The 18,820-nt window shown below is 37.7% G+C and overlaps 1 protein-coding gene and 1 long non-coding RNA gene across 2 annotated transcripts; one reads left to right on the top strand and one right to left on the bottom strand.

The window, feature by feature from the left end:
* Positions 1-283: 283 nt before the first annotated feature.
* LOC148691846 (uncharacterized) lies at positions 284-8,289 on the top strand. The gene is made up of 3 exons (XR_015955144.1): positions 284-830; positions 4,000-4,058; positions 7,442-8,289. It is a non-coding gene; the product is annotated as an uncharacterized LOC148691846 (long non-coding RNA).
* Positions 8,290-14,522: 6,233 nt separating this feature from the next.
* Positions 14,523-18,606, bottom strand: LOC137738177 (kinesin-like protein KIN-10A). The gene is made up of 6 exons (XM_068477802.2): positions 17,776-18,606; positions 17,111-17,266; positions 16,911-17,018; positions 16,699-16,809; positions 15,150-16,598; positions 14,523-14,939 (listed from the first exon to the last, which is right to left on the bottom strand). The coding sequence occupies exons 1-6, from the start codon at positions 18,406-18,408 to the stop codon at positions 14,646-14,648; spliced, it is 2,751 nt and encodes a 916-aa protein (XP_068333903.2). The 5' UTR covers positions 18,409-18,606; the 3' UTR covers positions 14,523-14,645.
* Between the last annotated feature and the right edge of the window lie 214 nt (positions 18,607-18,820).

Here is an 18,820-nt window from a genome sequence, read left to right as displayed (position 1 = left end):
CGGGTTGTTACATGTTACATAATATCTAATATTGCAAAATTGGTTTTTAACACACAATTTCAACAATCTTCCACTTGCACTAAAGCTAATGCTCATAATGACGCACACCAAAACTATCTAGATGTCAATAAAACAGCTTCTATGTTATCACCTTAATTAGTGATTAGGTTCGCTACATTTTATGCAGTATTAACTCTTAAACCTAAACCACCTTCTTCTTCACAGATTCTATAATCTTGTAATTAACGATGCTTTTTTATTTTTGTTTTGATGATTCATGAAATCGTAGTTCCTTGGATTGAGCTAATGCCCCATTTTAATCACCTAATAATATCATCAGTGATTCAATAGTAGGAACATTTACAAGTCCAGTGATGAACTTCATTATCCAAAACAACTTTTCGATTAGCATTGAAGCAGAATCATATTTTGTTTCTCATACTTTACCTCTCTCTCTCTCTCTCTCTCTCAAACTTTTCTCTCATTTTTTATCTTCTCTCCACTCATCACCTCTCTCCATCCATGACTCCTCACCTCACCACGACCGCCAATTTCTTGCCCTCATGATGTCACCCACTCAAAAACCTCCCACTCTTCTCCTGCCACAGCATTAGCAACGCGACAAATCAACCCTAACACAACCTCCATGCGCTCTTCTCCTCATGCTCACCGCAACAGCGGCGACCATCCCTTCCCACTCCACCATGTCGCTCCGAAAATTAAGGCGGTTCAACTAGAACGAACATATTTGTAGTGGGAGCGAATGCGACAATGGTGATACATTCTCTTCGCCGAGGTCGTCCACCTATGGTTCGATTGGCCATGACCAGGTCCTCCATTTTCTCAATTTCTCTAGTTTTTTAAATTAATTTTTAAAATTATGAATAATCGTAGCGATAATTCGAAGTTGTTAGTGATTCTTAATTTCCGAGTTGATAGTATTTCGATTTCTAAATCTGATATGTTTTCCTTTCATTCAAGTTCTTCTCGTATGGTTAGGAATCTCACATTCTCTCTACTCACCAATTGTTTAATTTCGAAAATCTAAATTTGCCTCCTACGGTTACTGAAGATGAGACTGAGGAGGAGTTTAAAAACTTCAGTCAAATTATACATGATGAGGGTTGGCAAGGTGCTATTGTCTCTAAAACTATGAACTAGATCGGAGCTAAAGTAGAAATTGGTGCATGCGGGAAATTAGAGTCTACTACGCTTTTATTAAATATGAAGACATTGCTGGCGTTCACGATGCAATCAAGGTTTTATTTTTTTGTGATAAGTTGTTGATCAAGTTTTTTTCTTAGGAACTTTAACGAAAAGCTCTCGGTACTGTTCAATTTAACGAAAAACTACATTTTTACTCTAAAAAGTCAATCATGGTACTATTCACTTATAACACATTTTTATCATTTTCGTTAAAGCTCAAAGTTTTCAAACTTTTTTCATTAATTTTTCTTTTTTTTGTTCGTTTCAAAATGTTCATTGGATTCAGGCAAATTTCCTGTTGTTTGTTGAAAGTCTTGTCAGTTCTCATATATAGTTATGCATCTATTGGAGATTCTTAAGGCATACTGCATTTGTCTTTGGGTATTCAATTGTTAGAGAGTTCCCATACTTGCACTATTGTCAACATTGATGAACTATCTGCCTTCGTATTTGCTTTGTTATAATTTTTTGGGTTTGTGCTTGTAATTTGTACTTGTTTTTAAATATGTGTGGGGTTTGGTGTTGTGGCACTTTTAAGGTAATTTGGTTGCAGATGAATGCCTGAATATTTCAATGCTAAGTGTTATTTGGATATTTTGTTGACTATGGTCAGTTATTAGACAATCTCTATGGGATTCGGTATAGAGAATTAAAGATCATTCCATTATTTTTAAGTTAATGTGGATTGATGGCCTGTTGTTTCTTCAGTCAGTTACCTTTATTAGGAGGTTATGTTGTCCTTGGGGCATAATATTAGAATACAATATAACTTTGATTGTAGTGTTTTCCTTTTTTGGGTGTATCTTGTGGATTACTGGTCCATTGCTGTTGTAGTTTGATGTTTAGCACATTATAAATCCATTAAATCTCTCAAATTCTCAATTGAATCTCTCAAATCCATTAAAATCTCTCAAGTTGATAATTTTGAAATCAAGGATTGTTTGTTTGCTATTGGTCCCCTTAAATCTCCTGGTATTAATGGGTTTCTAACCCTCTTCTTTCAACATTGTTGGAATGAGTGCTAATGATGTCATCACTTCTGTTCAGCATTGTTTTTAGCATAGCGGAATTCCTCATAGTATGACTGAAACGCTTATCACTTTATTACCTAAAGTCCATAATCCAATTTCTATGAGTCAAATTAGGCCCCTTAGTTTATGTACTACAATGTATAAAGTAGTGCAAACTTTTTGGTTTGCAAACCGCGGCCTATAAGAGCACTTCCAATGTAGGAAGGTCTCCTGGGTAATAGGCAATCCAATTCCTTTAAATAAACAGTGACTACCTACAACGAATAATAACTGCCCAAGTTCATCTCCACTCCTAAATTAAATAGCCCAAGCAATTCATATTAAAATTTTAATATTTTTTTATTTTATAAAATAATAAAAGATAACTTTATTTTTAATTTTGGATAATAATAAAAGATTGGTTGAAAGTATTTGAAAATATTGAAATGTAGTGTGAAGTGGAAGAAAATGGTTAGGTATTTATAGAGAAAAAAAAAATTATAATTTTTTATATTTCTATTTAGTTTTTTTTTTTTTTTTTTTTTTTATAATTTTTAATAATTGCTACAATTTTTTAATAATTTAAATTGTGGTTGACTTCAGCTTTATGTAACATAGGCAGGGTGATGGGCTAGGCAATTATTGCTTGACTTCTCTATCAGGCTCACCTTGGGTCCAATTGCATGGGTGGGCTGGAGTGTTTTGGGGAGGGGTAGAGTGGATTGGGTTGCCAATCCCCAAGGCAATAAGCAATGGTGGAGCTGCTCTAAGAGCACTTCCAACGTGTAAAGGCTCCCCTTAGCAATAGACAATTCAATCCCCTCAAGTGAATAGTAATTGTCTTTAATGAACAGTAATTGCCTATTGCATATCCACTCCTATACTGAATAGCTCAGGTAATTCGTAATATAATATGGAAATTGTTATTAGCACTCCAAAAATCTCATTTGGCACTCCATATAAAATAATAAAAATAATTTTATTTTTAATTTTGGATATGATTTTTAACCGATCTCGTCACCCCACGTGTTATTATCCAAAAGTACAATTTTTGTGGATAGATTTCAATAAGATTTTTAACCAATTCTGTCACGGGACGTGTCCTTACCTATTTAGAATCGTTGAAAATATTGAAATGTAGTGTAAGATGGGAGAAAATGGTAAGGTATTTATAGAAAAAAAGTTATAATTTTTTCATAATTATTTTGAAATTTTTTTGGTTTTTTAATTAATTTTTAAATTTTTATTAACTTAATTAATCTGGACCGTTGGATTACAAAAAATTGAAATCCAACTATCCAGATTGTGACACATCGCCCACACGCATGTGTTGCCCACGCGCCTGACACAATTTTTTTTTAATAACGTGGCTAATGTCAGTGATCGGGGCTTAGATTTTAGCTTGACCTCTTGGTTGGGCTCCCCTTAGCCCAATTGCCCAAGGTGGGCTGGAAGGGTTTAGGGGGCATTGGATTTAATTTGTTACCAATCCACAAGGCTATTGCCCACAATCCAAATGCTCTAATGGAGAAGATTATTAGCCCAAATCAAGTCAATTTTGTTCCTGCGCCTTCATATAATAGATAATATTGTTCTAGCTCAGCAAGTTTTGCATAAGTTTAAGCTTGCTAAAGGAAAAAATGGCTTCTTGGTTTGGAAAATTGATTTGTCTAAAGCTTATGACAGATTGTCATAGAGTTCCATTGCTTATGTTCTTTTTTAAATTATATTAATGGAAGCTTACTCTAGCTTATCTTGAGTTGTATAATGCTGTCAATTTCAGAGCTATCGTTAATGGAGAACGTACTGATGCATTTCAACCAGGTTGTTGTATAAGACAAGGTGATCCTCTTTCTCCTTATCTTTTCGTTATTTGCATGGAGAATCTAAGTCATTTGATTACCAATGAAGTTAATAAGAAAAGATGAAAACTTGTCAAAGTGTCAAGATGAGGTCCTGATATTTACACAAAATTATATCCTTCCTAATAAAGGACTCCTAATATTTACACAATCTACACATGCGCTTTTTAATTAACTCACATTTACACTCCCCCTCAAGTTTGTGCATAGATATCACACATGCCCAACTTGCCAAGTGAGTCATCAAATGTTCTACTACATACGGCATGAGTGAAGACATCTGCAAGTTGCTATTCAGAATTAACAAATAGTATAGATACAACTTTTTCTCAATAAAATGTCAATCAACCTCCTCATGCTTCGTCCTGTCATGTTGTACCGAATTATCTACTACATCCCTTGCAGATTTGTTATCACAATATAACTTCATAGTCTTCTTTGGCTTGAACCCAAGACCCCAAAGAAGTCTACGTAACCAAAGAATTTCACAAACCCCCTAAGCCATACCCCTATACTCGGCCTCAGTTGATGACTGAGACACCACCTTATGTTTCTTACTTCGCCATGTAACCAGATTTCCTCCAACAAAAGTAAAATACCCAAAAGTGGAACGCCTATCAGTCACATCACCTGCCCAATTCGCATCAATAAAAGCTTAATCCTCAGGTCCTATGTCTTTCATACAATATTCATTTCCCTGTTGCAGACTTTAAATATGACAAAATACGCATAACAGCAGCCATGTGATCCACACTCGGTGAGTGCATAAACTGACTCACAACACTTACAACATACGCAATATCTGGACGAGTATTGATAGGTGCCTTATTTATCATATTTTCATATTAATTATCCCTAGGTTTTTTTGAGGAATTGATTATAAAAGAGCCTTATTACTTTCCTTTTCTCAGTTTCAGCCATTCGGCGCACTTAGAACGTTTTTGGTGATAATTCGACTTTCTAGAGAATTTTTTATGTAAGGCCAATTGTGTCTGAATTTCATAATTTCCCATGAAGCCAAACATTCTAGTTTTGCAAATCAATCCCGCAAAAGTTGTTTTCCCGTCAGAACTGCACAGTTGTGGGAGAATGATGATTTGAAGGCTTTCTTGATTTTTCCTAGTGGCGTGCGATATATACTTGGAATGATAAGAGATAAGGCTACGTTTCCCATATGTTTACAAAATTTTCCAGAAGATAAATCGACCTCAAAAATGGCGTGCAAGATAGATGATGTGTTTCCCAAGCCAAGAAGGATTCTTTCCTAGTTTGTGTCGTTAATTGTTTATGAGTTTGTTTTATTTAGGAGAATTTATCCCATACCTTTTAGGGTTTTCTAGTATAAATAAGGTGCCCTAAGCTCTCTCTACAGAGTCCGACATCACCCCACATCCATACTATCATTCACCATCTCCGCAATTTGTGAAGAAAAGTTTAGGGACGTGCTTTGCCATGGATTCGCTTCTATCTTTCTTTTATTTTTATTTCCATATGTAACGAAGTTATTTTCTAAGGTTTATGATGAAGCCATGAGATGAATATTTGCGAAGTACTTTGTTAATTATTATCCAATTATATGCCATGTTATATTCTTAATCTTTGTGGGTATATTTTATTCTAAGTTTGAATTTCTAATGACTGATCACCTTTAGGAATTTTTCATTTATATATTTACATAAATCTATGAGGATGACCAATCAATTAGGTTTATTGGAACTAAGGTTAGGAAGAGTAGACAAACTAGTGAGAATGACCAATATCAAGCTAGTCCTACTTGGTTGACATGATTCTTCTATACTTAATGGGTTTTTATGTGTTTAATTGTATGCCTAACCAATAGGATATAGTTATCATGTAAAGATACAAGAGTTGATGCCAGACCACGGAATAATTCGTACCTTAGAAAGAACAACTTTTGACATTGGCATGGTAATTGGATAGTAGTTGGCTCTAGGCAAAGTAAATACGATTGTTGTTGGTGGATTCATAACCTTAGACTTCCATTGTTTCTCAATTTCTTCTTGTGTCATGTGTGATTTTAATTAATTGTCTTTTGTTTTTCTTGTTAATTTTAGTCTTAATCAATTAATCAATTATTAAATTCAATCTACCCTTTGTTTGTTTAATTAAGTCTAGCGTGATTAATCGGTTAAGTTGTGTTAAAGCAATCCCCGTGGGATCGACCTCGTATTTACATATATTACTACAATTGATTCATGTGCTTGCGAGTTTGATTTGGTTTAGATTAATCTATTATTTAGGTTGGTTTAAATACACATCGAGTATGAGCCAAATAAATCAGTCTCCCTACAAGTCTCTAATATCTACCCTTATCTACCAGTTTATGATCCGGATTCAAACCCAGATGATGTTTTTCCACAATGGGAGTATCCACAGGCTTACACCCCTAGCATACCCGTTTCCTTTAATAAATCCAGAACATATTTACGTTGGGACAAGAAGATACCTTTGGATAAGCGAGCAACTTCAAATCCAAGAAAGTACTTCAAATCCCCCTAAATCCTTCATTTCGAACTCTGCAGCAAGGCTCCTTTGCCATTTTAATATTTTCTCAGAATCATCACTGTTATAATCATATCATGTTCATAGATAATCAATGCAGTCACTTTATCATGCCTACACTTCACAAATAATGTGTGATCAGGATGACTATGACGATACCCATTCTTCTTCATAGCTTGAGTAAACCTATCAAATCATGCATGAGGTGATTGCTTAAGTCCATAAAGTGACTTACGTAATCGACATACACCGGTTTTTCCACCAGCATCATAGTCAAGAGGAAAATCCATATACACCTCTTCTTCCAGATGACCATGAAGAAAAGCATTTTTCACATCGAACTGTGTCAATTGTCAATCCATATGTGCAACTAGAGAAATAAGAACACGTACTGTATTCATCTTGGCTACTGGAGGAAAATTTTCTTGGTAATCCACGTACCATATGTTTAAGTATATCCTTTTGCCACCAACCTTGCCTTGTACCTGTCAATCGATCCATCAGCCTTGTATTTAATTGTAAATACCCAAAAACACCTTCTTTCCCTTGGGTAGCTCTATTATTTCCCATGTATTATTTTTCTATAGCGCCAACATTTCTTCATCCATTGCTTTTACCCATTTTGGATCCTTCAAAGCTTCTTCCACTCAGGTTAGAATCTAAATAGACTCCATACTATTTCACCAACGCTTGCATGATATGTAGTTGGCTATTGGGTACTTCACTTTTCCTTCCGAAGAAAACTTGTCACACACCTGGATTTTTGCCTTGGTCACAACTTACATGAACTTACAACATTATTTGGATTAGTTGCATAATCATCTATTATACTTACCTCAGGTATACTTAGAGGAGATGTATTGGACGACACGGTGGAGCTAGAGAGAGGGTGACATACTAATAGGCTCGGCAAGAGGTTGTCGTGGCTGGGTACTATATGGTTCAGCAACAGATGGCTGCTAATCATCACTAATCTAGACAGAAGTTAACCGAACATCTATGCTGCTCTCGGCAAGAGTTGGTCGAGGCTCTATCTTGTTTTCAGCAAGAACTAGCCAAAACCCTGTAGTGCCTAGGTCAAAAGGTACAGGTTGATCTGCTTTACTATTCTCGGTGGCATCACCTGGATATTCTTATCCCCTTGAAATACTTTGATCACAAACTCCTCCCACGTCCAACCAACCAAGATCACCAGCAGAGCTAGTATTCTCCCCCTGGTGATCTGAAGTTGGAATGGACGAAGTATAAAATATTCAGACTCTGAAAAAGTAGCATTCATTGTCATATACATACGTCGAGTTTTTGAATGATAACATTTATACCCTTTTTGCTAAGATGCAAAACCAACAAAGATACACCGAATGGCACATGGATTAAGCTTACTACAGGTAATTTTCTGAATATGAACATACGCAACACACCCAAATACTCGATGGGTGACAGTATTAATCAACACCACTGGAGCATGTTGAGTGAGAACTTGGAGAGGTGTTCGAAATTCTACAACTTGGGATGGCATACAATTGATCACATGTATTGCATAAGTGACCACTTGAAGCCAAAAAAACTTAGGCAAGCAATGCACATGAAATTTCAAGAATGAGAGGGTTCTTTCTCTCAGCAACCCCGTTTTGTTGTGGGGTATATGAAGGCACATTGTTTCATGAAGAATTCCTTGATCACGAAGAAACTCAGATAACTCAAAATTAACATATTCACATCCATTGTTAGAGAGGAGAACTTTAACAGTATAGGAATATTTTTTTTAATCATCTAAGAGAAAGAACGGAACACCATACCAACATCACTTTTACTTTTAAGCACATATAGTGAAATCGTAAAGGTGCAATCATCTACAAATGTGACAAACCACTTGATTCCAGATGAAGTAACAACTGGAGATAACCCCCAGACATCAAAGTGCACAAGATCAAATGAAACATGTCTTTTATTCATACTAGGAGAAAACGAAGCACGATGGCTTTTAGCAAGAATACATACTTCACAATGTAAGTCTAATTCACTTATTTCATGAAATAAACTAGGCAACATATGCCTTAAATAACCAAAAGATGCATGGCCCAATCGACAATGCACTAACCATACTTCTTGTAAATACTAGCACGAGACTCTTGAATCGTATTAGCTCTGCTGGGAATGATGTCATCCACATAGTACAACCCCTCTCTCTTAGTGCCATGCCCAATTATCTCCTCGGTTTGAGTGTTATAAAGTAGACAAAAGGTCGGATACATTAGCACAACATAATCCAGTTGTTCAGAAACTTGTGGTATAGAGAGAAGATGATGTGATAAAGAGGGGACAAATAAGTTACGGTGTAGAGACAAAGATGGAGTAAGATTCACGTTGCTTGCTCCAAGAATCCAACCTATATGATGCTTAGTGTCTGAGGCTAAAAGAACACGCCTTATAGTACCTGTATTGGATAAGGATTCACTAGGAGCAACACAGGTCAACAGTGTTTGACTTGGATCTCAAAAACTAGGCTCGGCCTTCTTGGTGTTGGGTGCGGCAATAGCAAGAAAGGCACGACCTCCATTGGTTCCACTATTTCCTCGCTTTTTTGCACATAAGTGTTTCTTCATCTCCGGAAACCAATCGGGTACTCCATGTTTCGCAAAACATGTATCTTCAGTATAACAGGTTTGACCACAGAATGTACACTTCAAATCATCTTTGTTTTCTCAAGTAAAAGGATGAGAATTCGAAGATGAATTTGAAGAGAACGTTGAACGGGAAATGGACGATGGCCGAGACACCATTGCCACAGATGGCGCTCCTCCTTGGTTGCTCATGGTACTCCCACCCATCATAGTGGCATGCCGTTGTGCGATCAAGCCTAACAAAAGAAAACACCTCCTTGACATGTGGTAATGGTTGAGTTCGTAAAATATCACTGTGTACCTTATCGAATATATCATCTAATCTTGCCAGGAAGGCGTACATACGATCAAGTTGAATTTACTCTCGAAGGGTCTTTAAATCAATGGCACACTCCATCTTGATAGGTCAATGTTGATCGAGTTCTTGCCAAACGGATTTAAGGTCAACATAAGACACACCAATAGGACGCTCTTTGTGACGAAGTCAAAATGACTTTACCTTCAACTCATAAATTTGGGAAATATCAAACCCATCATAATACGTGCAAGCAACCTCTTCCCACACTTCCTTAGCCGTGCGAAGGTGGATGAAAAAAACCCATGATAGTAGGATCCATGGAGTTAGATCAACCATCCTTTCATAATTGCATTCCCTATCTCCCATGTTTCATAATCGGCACTACCTTCACTAGGTTCCTTGATGCTCGTTGTCACAAACTTCTTTTCCATGTCTAGCTATATGCATCTCCAAGACCTTGGACCAAAGTGGGTAGTTCAATCCATTAAGTTTCACAGTATTCGGTACGGCTGAAGCATCATTCTGAATAACCACTCGATTCAAAACTAGGTTCTTGGTTGTGCTTCGCTCATCACCCTCCAACTTCAGTTTTGGGCTTTCCTCTGAACACTTCCCAATTAGCACAAGGAACTTGGCACAGCACAACAGAAGGTAGAACACACCTCTGCGATTTCCATAGCAGTACATGGCAAGAGCAGATGCAATTCTTGCAGGAAACAGACACGATAGCAGCAAAAAATTGTTTTTTACGGTTAGGGTTACGGCAAACTAGGCTTGGATGCCAAATAGAACTTTTACAGCTTAATTCTCATTGTATTACATAATCAAAGATATATACACATACAATCCTTGTTCTACAAGGTAACAATAAAGGACACAAAATTATATCCGTCCTAATAAAGGACTCCTAATATTTACACAATCTACACATTCCCTTTCTAATTAACTCACGTTTACATAAGTAATGTGCTTTTTCCAGTGAATTAGTAAATTTTGAGAAGTCAAAACTTTTGTTTTTTCAAATACTAGGAGAAGAGTGGCTCGTAAAATCAGCAGGATATGTGGCTCAAATGTAGCTAGCTCACTTGGGACGTATCTTAGAGTTCTTTTATTGCATAAAAGGATCAATAAATCAACCTATTAATATGTGGTGAATAAAGTTCAAATGAAGTTGTCTTCTTGGAAGAGTAAAATGTTTTCTATGGCAGGTAGGCTTAATTTAATTAAGTCTATTGCTTCTTCTATACCGGTCACACTATGCAAACAGCTAGCATTCCTATCAGTATTTGTGATTCTCGTGATAAAATCAGTAGAAAATTTCTTTGGGGTAATATGGATAATAGAGCCAAACCGCACCTTGTGAGTTGGAACAAAGTTTGTTGTCCTATGATTAAAAGGGGGGTCTTGGCATTAAAAAAGAAAATCAAATGAATAAGGCCCTTCTTACTAAATCAGGTTGCAGGTTACTAAATAAGGACAATGGTCTATGGGCTAATATGTGTAGGCGAAAGTATCTCAAACATGGTGAGGCTGATCGTTTTAAAATTAAAGTCTAGAAGGGTGCTTCTTCTTCTTGGAGGAGTATGACTCATGATGTTGAGACTTTTCATAAAGGCCTGAAATGGAGAATTGAAAATGGTCAAAATACAAATTTCTAGTTTGATATTTGGGTTTGAAATGATACCTTGATTAATTATGCTTTGCCTTCAGTTCATGGCTTTGATCCAAATTTTAAAGTTGCAGACTTCATTGAGGGTGGGTCTTGGAATGTTGATAAGTTTACTCTTATGATTCCTCCCCAATTTATAAAAAAAATTCTTTGTATTCTGGTTGCTTTGTCCTGTGGTGGCAATGACTCCATGATTTGGAATGGCACCAATAATGGAGAGTTCAGTGTGAAAAGTGGTTATCTTATGCATTTTTCTAACCAGGAATTTGCTGATAGTTCTTGGGCTTTCATTTGGAAAATCAAGTTGCCTCCTAAGTATAATGCTTTCTTTGGATTTTAACTCATGTAAGTTGCTGACTAATAAACAACGTTTTAAAAGATAGATGTCTAGAAACACTTTCTGTCAGATTTGTAATTCTGTAGTGGCGAATATTTCACATGTTTTCTCAAGTTGTCTTGCTGCTATTTGGAGAAATATTTTCTTTCCACATCATCTTCATTGGAACCAATTTGATTCCTTTTTTGGTTGTGTGGGGGCAAATTTAAAATGCAATGATCCGCATGAGCTTGGGTTATCTTGGAATCTTGTTTTTGCTGTAGCCTTATGGTTCATATGGAAGTGGAGGTGTTATGCTATTTTTTGTCCTAATTTTATTAAACCTTCGGATCCAAAGAAATGTATGTTGGAGTATTCTACTGAATGACTCAAGGGTAATGTTAGCATCTCAAGTAAACTCAACCGTGTGCAGTTTCTCTTAGCTTGGGTTCCTCATCCGTCTGGGACCTTTAAGTTAAATGTGGATAGTGCTAGGCTTGGTTCTAACAGGGTGATTGGAAGTGGAGGATTAATTAGAGACTGGCACGTTAACTGAATCACTGGTTTATTGCTAGAAAAGGAGTTTGGGAAGTTCTCCATGCTGAGATTTGGGCTTCGTTTTATGGGTTGAAGGTAGCTAAAGCTAGAAATTTCTCTCATCTTATTGTCGAGGTTGATTCTGCTTTGGTGGTCTCGCTCATTCATGGTTCGCCTAGCCTTATTAATCATCCTCTCTATGGTCCTATCTCGGAGTGCAGAAGTTTGATCATAGAGAATTGGAGTTGTAATGTGTAACATGTTCATAGAGACCGTACTTTTGCAGCTGACGAGTTAGCCAAATTGAGTTTAAATAGTAAGATGGAGTTTTAAGAACTTGCGGAGCCTCTTCCTTGTTTAGTTCAAACTTTTTTGGACGACTTCTCTGGAGTTGCTGCAGCTAGAGTAGTTGTTCCTTAGTGTTTTCCTTTTCTTCTTCGATGTTAGCGGGAAAAAATAAAAAAAAGATAAAAAAAAGAGATATTTCTTTTCTTTTTATTTTTTTAATTTTAATTATTTGAGTTTAATGGGTTTTTTATTTCAGTGTTCTTCCTTTGGAAACATATGACGTTTTGGCTTCCACGACATTTCGCCAATACTTTACGTTGTCTCGCGTGTGTGCGCGTGTGTATTGAACTATGGGATACACAAGGAAGGTGTGGGAGCTCCCATCATGTGGGAGCCCTTTCTGCAAGCCAGACATTGATCCCGATCTGGGTTAATCTGTAGAGAAAATTGTAGGATTTGTCCCTTAATTTTAACTCAATCGCAGCAATGGTTCATCAACTAAAAATTCATAATCATTGATCCCTTAACTCATCAAAATGTGCAGCTAAGGTCATTTTCGTCAACTTCGTTAGGATTCCATCAAAACGAGTCATGTTGAAATGGCCATTACTACAATTGGGTTAAAGTTGAGGAACCACTACTCTAGTTGGGTTAAAATTAAAGGACTATTTCTCCAATCATAGGTTAAAGTTGAGGGACTATTTTTACAATGTTTCTCATTTGTTTTTTCATATTTGTCCCTTGATTTAGCCTCACATGCTTGGCATGTAACTCGTTAACGGAAGTTGTAATGGAGTTACGATACATTTCGATGAGTTAAAAGATCAACGTTCATGAAATTTTAGTTTGAAAGACCATTCCTCTAATTAAATTAAAGTTGAGGATCATTGCTACAATTTCCTCTAAATTCTGTGTTGACTCATTGATCGAGTAAAATAGAAACCCTTGCGTGTGGAAGGTTGTTTTGCGCCTTTTAGTTGGGAAGACCACTGTTCTTCTGTTGCTTTACACCCTTTCATGCTTCAAATTTCATTGAGTTTCTTGCCCTTTTTGTCTTTGAGTGGAAAACCAAAGCCAAACCACATTGTTGTTTTGTAATGTGTTTGTTATTCTTCCTTGCGGTTTGATGTACTGACTACCTTGCTCGAATCAAGATTAAATGCCATGGAGTGGAACATATTGAGTCCGCAAAGCCGATTAACTCTTTGTTGAGGTATCTCGCTGATCAGATATGACAACCACTTGAAGACCTTAAGAGCTGTGACCTTGTGGCTTTCCAAGCATCTTAAGCCCTTGAGAGTTGTCGGTCTCCTATCTCTCCGTCAAACTTCATGGCGGTCAAGGCCATTCTGCCAATTTCATTAGGTCAACTTTTATGTTTTATGTTCTGTTTCTTGACTTCTCCTTTGGAAATATGACTTATTGAAACTACAAGTTCATTGCTTGCTTGCAATTAAAATGCCTTTTGGGGTTGACTGCAAAATTGTTTGTTGCTTTGGATCCTCCCTGCCACCATTCAAACAGCCTGCTAGTTGATATCTTCAGAGATAAACTGAATATAATTTCTGTGTTTCTACCTTTAGAGAGTCTTTAATTCCGGAGTTTAGCGATTTAAAGGTTTCGGTTTTCTGTTCAGTGTTCACCAAGAAAAAAAAGGGTTTCAGTTTTTTGTTTCTTTGAAAGAATTCGATGCTGTTTTCCTTCAAAATTCATCTGTCACCCCTGTAACTATCAAACATTTAGTGTATAATTCATCTTTATTCTAACAAGTACTCACTCCAACTGGACTGTACTCTAAAAATGGACTAATAAAGCAGTACTTTGAAAAGTTGTAGCTCCACATGAATGAAAAAGTGTAGCTCTAATGAACGAAAATCGCAGCCAACCTAAATGAAAAATTGTAGTTCCACATGCGTCGGTTCTTAGATTTGAACACTCCTCTTCGGAGAACCTTGGCCGGAGTCCATGACACCAAATGAGAGGAGAGATCGGTAGGTGGCAGAGAAGTGGAGATGTGCTAACTCATTAATTATGATGTTTTAATGAATTTAATTATTCGAAATAGGTTCTATGGTTCATTGTTCTTAGCGAGTATAGGTTGATTTTCGTAAAATAGAAGCGCACTCTTGATCACGTAATCTTAGGCAGTCCATGTACAGTGCGCTTTAATTAGAATAAGAACGCTAATATGAACCAAAAGAAACACATTCATATAATAATGTGCTTTTTCATTACAGAAGTTGCACCGTCTCAATGCACTTCTTACAACAACCAAACCATCCATAGATTTCATGCAATCAGATTCAGAAGTACTACTTATGTTTTCTGACAGTGATACAAGGAGTAGAACCTAAGTTCGGTGCTACTTGGGGTGTCGTACAATCACCACCTTGGACTGAGAAGCAGGAAGTTGGAGTGAGTGGTAGTTGGTTTTCCAGTGATTTCAATGGGAGAGGACTTAATGGGAGAAGCTGACTTGGGCTTTGCATTCCCTTCAGTGGTCTCAGGCAAGCCAGGTACCCATTTGATTGATTGTCGAATAGGGGCAGCTTTGTTGCCTGAGTTGCTGCTTCCTTCTCCTTCGCTACTGAAGCTCCACTCGGGTCCTGCCATGAAGAATCCACAGATGGTTAGATGGAGTTTTTCGTGTTTCTTAATCGCAGAGGCTAAAGAGTTCTATGTTTGAGCATTCTATCAGAAACAGAAAATATACTAAAGAATTCCAATTTCGTCGAAACCAGAAAAGCTGCAACCTAGCATGCTGCACTGTAGCCTAGCATGTTGAAACATGGTTTGAGACTAACAGAAGGACTTACCCCAAGCATGAGAAAAGTGAATGCTTGATTGTCTGCCCCGAGATAGATTTCAATCAACTTTCGCAGGTCAGCAAGGTTTGCGTCTTTTACAACCTTCAGTGTTGTAATAAACTTCCCTGGATTTTCTTTTGAGCCCTCCCATTTCACATACACTTCAGTTGTATCCGAATCAATGCCCTCATTTGAAGGGTCGCAGTTTTCTTTGGAAGCCAATGCTCTCTCATCACACACTCGGCTTTTGTTTATCTCTGGTTCCACCAATTTTTGCTCATTTTCTGATTTAAATGATGCAACAGTGGGTGCTTGACTTGGGATATGCTGAGATAGCTCTCTGTAGTTTCCACAGAGTGTAAATATGTTGCGGATTCTGACAAGCCTATCATCCGGTTTTCCATTGCTATCTTCTTCCTCTGGATTTCTGCTTTGCCGATGCACAGTTGGTGTATCTTGATATTCCTGAGGTAAAGATGTCAGGTAGCCCACATTATAATTACTCCTGAAGCTAGATCCATCAACCACACACACTCTCTTTTCCTCTATAACTTCTTTCTCAACCTCTTCAGCCTCCGCATTTTCATTAGCTCCTTCCTCTTCTTCCATTTCTTCTTCCTCAAAAACAGTGCTCAGACATACCCTGTCAGCATATTTTGGTTCAAAAGAATCAATGTGTGCAGCATTTACAATATTGCTGTCAGATTGAGAAGCAACCCCAGGTGCCACTCCTACATATTTGATCTCCCGAGCAAACGGTTCTTGATCATCCATGTCTAAATCCATTGACTTTACCATTCCTCCTGCATCATCACTGGCATAGATTCCTAACAACCTTTTGGCAAACTGCGTTCCATCAGGCTCCTTTGACCCGCTCTCCTTACCATTTCCATCACTTGAGCGGCACAGTTCAAGCTCAATTTCCTCCAACCGCTTTCTCAGCATCTCAACTTCCTGCTGCTGTTGCAAAATCCTTTCTTCCATTCTCCTTCTCTCTAGTTCAACAAACTCATTAGCCATTCTCTGGCATTCAGCCAATTTCTTTTCCAACTCATATTTCAGAGTCTGGGCCACTTCATTCACCTTCAAGTTGATTTCTTCCTCCTTTGCCCCAGATCTCTTCCCTTCTGTAAGCTCAAGTTTAGATCTCAAAGCAGCAACCTCCTCTTCTTTCTTCATTAGCTCCTTGTGTGCTTCATTCCGCTCTTTCTCTTTGAGCTTATTCTCCCTTTGCAGTTTAAGGATAAATTCATCCATGGCAGCAATCCTTGATCCTAAAATAACTGCAGATGCATCTTCAGTCCCAGTTTTGTCCTTGAGTGGCGTATGAGGGCCGCGGACAATACATTTTGCTTTTGCACCGTATTCAAGGGTGGAGATTGTCTTGTGTATCTCCTTTGGGTCTGGACTTGCACACAGGACCATTAAAATTTTTGTCTTGTCGTCCTCAAAAGAATCCTGGACAAAAGGAACAGAAGAACCATCATCCACATACTCTTACACAGTTAAAGGGCACCATATAAACCTAGTAACTGGCATTAGTGTGACTAAAAGTAACCTGTAGAAGCATGGTCAGTTTGCTGTCCCTGAAGGGCACATGAGAATCGCCATTGGCAATGGATTCAACTACCCTTTTCAAAGCTATGTTTCCTTGGTTGATCTTTGCAGTCTGCAAATTCAATGTAAGCATAAATCAGCAATCGTTGTGATGCCAATGAAAGTGTTGCATACAATACAAGCATAAATTAAGCACGACCACGGAGAAATTACCTGCATTTTTGCCTCGAACCCAATTTGGCCTGCTTGCTCGATATTTTCAGATCCAGCCATGTCCACAAGCATCAAGCGGCCTCCCACTGTTGGCACATCAAGGATTATCTGTACAGAAAATGGAAAAAAAGTTATATCCAACTAGTGGAAAACAAGATTTGGTTTATTATTATATAATTGAAAGTTTGAGGGAATTCTACCATGCAATGGCTTCGAGAACTTCTATCATTGCAAAGGGTGCTCCTAACAATCCTTCTCTTTTCCACTTTCTGAATCTCTTTTGAAATTTTCCCAGCTTCATTTCCAGAAATGTAGGTTGCATTCTTTGCCTTCTTTCCCATCACTTCAAGCCTAACCTGCAGATCCAAGTAATAGTACAGAAAACCAAAGCAAAACTATGTACAGTGAGGCAAAACAACCAAACCAATTTATCCTTATAAATTACAGTGAGCAAATCAATTCAGAGTACGTTATAATTAGTTTTCTTGAATTGATGCGAACACAACCAACTTAATCAAATTTACAGTAAGCAAACACAACCAAATCTAAAAATTCAAACTTGCATAAAACCCATTTCCAAATCCAAACTTAGAGTTCTAAACAAAAATTAAATGTGACAGAAAACTCATAAATCATCAAGAACTCAATAAGAAAAGAGAGACCCAGTTAGTCTAATCACCTTAGAATTGAAGGTATTCCCCCTAAGTTTAACCAACAACCAACCAAATCCAAATATCGAAATTTGCACAGAAAACCCATTTTCCAAATCCGAATTTACAGTTCTAAACACAGAATTTTTTTACAGAAAAACCATAGATCGTCAAGAATTCAACAAGGAAAAGAGAGACCCAGTTAATATTATCACCTTAGAATTGGAGCCATTGCTCTTTGGCCATCCAAATCCGAATCCTCCGCCGCCATTGCTCGACAACAAATCATAAATCTCCTCATTGTAAATCTCCAAAACAGTGACCTGCACAAACGACCCAACCGCAGTACCACCATCGTCTTCTCCGTCCCCAAGAATATCTTTCAGCGACCTGTAAACAATCCCAGGCTGCTTGAAACACCCGAACATGGTGTGGCTCTTCCCTGAACCAGTGGGTCCGTACATCATGATCGTACATTTTTCCCCCAATTTCACGCTGTCAATCCTGGACTGGACAAACTTTCTGTAAAACGTCCCCAAGTCGTCTTCTTCAGACAAAGAAACCCCATCGAGCGTGAAATCCCGGTATCCAAAATCGGCCCGGACCCGAATACTCTGCCTCTGAGGATTGATCTGGAGAACCGATGCGGGTTGTTCTTTTCGATCTGGGTGGTCTCGGATTCGGGCTAGGACTTCGACCGGGTGCTCCGCCGGCGGGTCTTTTACTGCTGAGTTAGGGGTCGGAGATGGATGGGCTTTCGGAAACTGGAGGCGGTGCTTGGACAGCGGAGTCTTGAACTGGGTTGTGTGGCAGTGGTTTAATTTGGAAGAAGACGGCGTCGGAGCCATTTTGGGGTTTAAGAATCCAAGATTTGATCTGAGTTGCAGAGACAATGAGGGTTAGAGAGAGAGAGAGAGAGAGAGAGAGAGAGAGAGCTGGAATGGAAGAGTCTTGGAAAGGAATTAAACGAAGTCAAAAGGATTGTAATTTGAAAATGAGGGGCTTTCAGAATTGTATTCGAACTTTAAAAATGTAGCCGTTGTGATTTGTAACGTCTAGTTTTTTTCTCCTTTTGTTTTGTTTTTTTATTTTATTATTATTATTATTTTTTTTAATTTCACCTGCTTTTCAAATTGACTTGGTGGGTCAAGTAATTTCAACGTTCCTTTTAACAATGATTTTTCATTAGAAGATGCATATCTTTTGTCTCAAGGCTACTATCTAAAAAGTGAGTGACAACATAATTCAAAATTTTGTTAT

This window comes from Pyrus communis, chromosome 13 (genome assembly GCF_041283825.1).
Source record: "Pyrus communis isolate YQ-2024b chromosome 13, ASM4128382v1, whole genome shotgun sequence".
NCBI classification, from domain to species: Eukaryota; Viridiplantae; Streptophyta; class Magnoliopsida; order Rosales; family Rosaceae; genus Pyrus; species Pyrus communis.
The sequence above is the reverse complement of the archived record's forward strand: the minus strand, read 5'-3'. Positions and strand labels throughout refer to the sequence as shown.